The sequence below is a fragment of the Corvus brachyrhynchos genome, unplaced genomic scaffold, assembly GCF_000691975.1.
Source record: "Corvus brachyrhynchos isolate BGI_N302 unplaced genomic scaffold, ASM69197v1 scaffold19, whole genome shotgun sequence".
In the NCBI taxonomy this organism is placed as follows: domain Eukaryota; kingdom Metazoa; phylum Chordata; class Aves; order Passeriformes; family Corvidae; genus Corvus; species Corvus brachyrhynchos.
The window spans coordinates 2,401,653-2,404,875 of record NW_008246061.1 but is presented as its reverse complement, the minus strand read 5'-3'; the positions used below and the strand labels follow the sequence as shown (position 1 = coordinate 2,404,875).

Here is a 3,223-nt window from a genome sequence, read left to right as displayed (position 1 = left end):
GAGACGGAGCTTTCCCCACTCCTTGGATGAGTCTACACAACTCAGCCACTGCTCCGGATCCTCTGGGCCTCTCATTATCCCGGTGATTTGTTGCTTCTTATTTTTACACACCTCCCACTCCTCCCCCGTGGCAGATTGGTTTTGTGTGTCTGCTGCCCAGCCCTGCTGACACGGGGCTCCTCCATCCCGGCGAGCCTGGACTCTGTCTGGTGACATTCCAACAGGGAGCAGAGCCAACAGGAAGCTCACAGAGCTCTGGGCTTCAATTTAAGCCCTGCACCAGCCAGTCCCTGCACGTCTGAAATCCTCACCTGGAGCACAACAGCCCAGCACGTCCCGCTCTGCCTCTGCCCACGCCTTTCCCCATCACTCCCAGCACCATCTGCCCAGGTGATGCTCCCAGCCTCTGGAGGGAAGCACCCTGTTCTGGCCGTGGCAGCACCCAGAGCACAGAGGGAAGGTCACCTTCGCAGCAAAGCTCTTGCATTTCCATCTCTATTTATTTATTTCCTGTGCTTGCTGCGCTCCCCGCGGCTCCGGGGCCATTTACATAATCGGATCAGAGGCCACTGCACGTACCAGCCCCACAGCTCCCAGCCCTTCTTCCCAGGAGCACCTTTCCCTTCCCAGGAGCACCCTTCCCTTCCCTGGAGCACCCACTCCTTCACTGGAGCATCCATCCCTTCCCCACAGCTCCCAGCCCTTCTTCCCAGGAGCACCTTTCCCTTCCCAGGAGCACCCTTCCCTTCCCTGGAGCACCCACTCCTTCACTGGAGCATCCATCCCTTCCCCAGAGGTCCCAGCCCTTCTTCCCTGGAGCACCTGTTCCTTCCCAGGAGCACCCTTCCCTTCCCTGCAGCACCCTTCTCTTCTTCCCAGGAGAACCCATTCCTTCCCAGGAGCACCCTTCCCTTCCCTGGAGCACCCACTCCTTCACTGGAGCATCCATCCCTTCCTCAGAGCTCCCAGCCCTTCTTTCCAGGAGCACCCATTCCTTCCCTGGAGCACCCAACCCCCTCTGCTCACAGCCACAGTACCAAACCTCTCGGATCCATATCCACTTCCATGGAGTGGATCTGTGAGGTTTGGTGCTGCAGCCAGGGCAGAGCCTGGACACGGAGCAACCACGTGCCAGCACCAGCCCAGCGCTGCCAGCTGGGATCTGTCCGGGAAAAGTCTGGCCAGCAAGGAGAGTTGAATTTCTCCTGCAAGGAAACTGGCCTGGCAAAAGCAGCTTGTGCTCCCACAGGAGATGTGCTCAGGGATGGAGGTGGGCACGAGCAAGGTTTATTTTCACCAGGAAGCTCCACGTGCTTCCCTGGAGTGATGTTTAGTGTTCAACACAATATTTTGGGATCTTTGCACTGCACAGAGCTCCCCCCACCCCCCCACGAGAGGCTGCTGGCAGCTCCAGAAGGCATCACCCCATCTAAAAGGAGAAATCAAGACACAGAAAGGGATCCATGCTGGAAAAGGTGACACTGCTTGTCCTTCTCCTGCCTTTCTAACCCAGCCCCTCAAAGTGTCCCCCTGCCCACAGCTCTGTCACCTCCTCCCGAAACAACGGGCTCAGCAGTGAGCTGGGAGAGCCACAACCTTCTCCCGGGAGCTGCCACACTGCTGCCATCCTGCCCCTTCCAGTCCTGCTCCTTCCAGGGCACAGCTTTTCCCCTGGGCATCTCCCATCCTGCCCCTTCCAGTCCTGCTCCTTCCAGGGCACAGCTTTTCCCCTGGGCATCTCCCATCCTGCTCCTTCCAGGGCACAGCCTTTCCCTCGGGCATCTCCTCAGGATGCCCATCCAGAGCCGAAGTACCAAAGGCTGCTGTTAGAAACAGATCCACAGCACCCACATGAGAACCTGCCCTGCCACCCCCCTGGCCCTTCTTACCTGCTTGGAATTTTGGACAAGCCATGTTCCTGCTGTTTTATCCCGGCACAACAGTTTTTGTGGAATTTCCCCACCCTCCAGACAGCCTTGCTCAAGCTTTTATCACGTCCAACAACCACAACCTCCTCCTCCTCTTCCTCCTCCTCCTCCTCCTGTCTGGGCTGGACACAGCAAATAGTGCTCTGCTCATCCCTTCCCAAAGGCTGCTGGAGAATCCTCTCCCCAGCAATTCCCTGCCCACATCCCACTGCCGTTCTGCCTCCTGACAGCAAACCTGGGCAGCATCAAGGGTCAGCTGGCACCTCCCACCACGCTGCCAACCCCATTCTCAAAACTTGGGACAAACTCTCCGTGGGGAGAACACTGCACAAGCATCCCCAAATTGCTCTGAAACACAAAAGAGAGACTCAGAAAGCCCTTTCCCCCCTACAGAATCCAAGGAGTGGGAATGGGGAGGATGCTGCGACCGTGGGGCTCAGAGTGCCCTCCGGCTCCTGCTGGGAATTATTGTTATTTTTTAAAGCCCACATCAAACACCACCCAACCTCCTTCTGCTCAGGGCTGGGACAGCACTGCTCCATTCACAATTCCCTGAGCTCTGTCTTCATACATTATTCCAGCCCCGTGAAAGCTTTGGGATTGGTTTTTTTTTAATTTCATTTAAATATTTTACACAGTTTTGCTCTCTCTCAGAGCTCCCTGGGGTAAAGCAGGCTCCCCAGGAAGAGCTGCCTCGCTGTGAAAGAGGCAGAGCCACACTCCAAACACGAGCTGTCTCCAAAAAACAACCAGAAAGCAGCATGAGACTGCACAAGGCAGGAGCAGCGGCGGTGCCGGCACCACTTCCCGACCTCCAACAACCCGGCTGGGAGAGCAGAGCAAGCACAAGACCCTGAGGGGGTTAAATCCCACAGCCGTGTGGAACACGAGCAGCTTCATGGAAGCAATGAGGATGTGAGGGATGTGGAATGTGGGTCTCAACCTGCAGCGGGCAGCGGGCTCTAAAGTGCTGTGCCAGTCAGAATTCCCCCCATGGAGCAGCAGAAAGCCCCTCAGCATTCCCACCATCCACATTTCCCAGCTTTCCAGAAACGACCCATTACATGGAGCAGGCTGGAAGGATGCAGCAGACCTGTGTCCTGATGAGGTCCATATCCATGCCCTCTTCCCAGCTGCATCTTCCCAACTTCCCATCCCCTCGCCGTGGCACCCGCCAAGGAACGGGGAGCGAACAGGGAGGGCAGGAGGATGGAGGAGGAAGAGGAGGAGGAGGAGGAGGGGGAGGAGAAGCAGCACTCACGTTGATCATAGCATTGGAGGTGATGCGGAAGAGC

General features: G+C 57.1%; 1 protein-coding gene across 1 annotated transcript in view; it reads right to left on the bottom strand.

Moving 5' to 3' along the window:
• The window catches only part of OSBP2 (oxysterol binding protein 2), a 116,798-nt gene that overhangs the window by 45,232 nt on the left and 68,343 nt on the right, over window positions 1-3,223 (bottom strand). Inside the window, 1 exon segment of the mRNA XM_017746510.1 lies at window positions 3,190-3,223. This exon segment is cut by the window's right edge and continues 30 nt beyond it. Within this exon segment, the coding sequence (XP_017601999.1) occupies window positions 3,190-3,223 (34 nt within the window).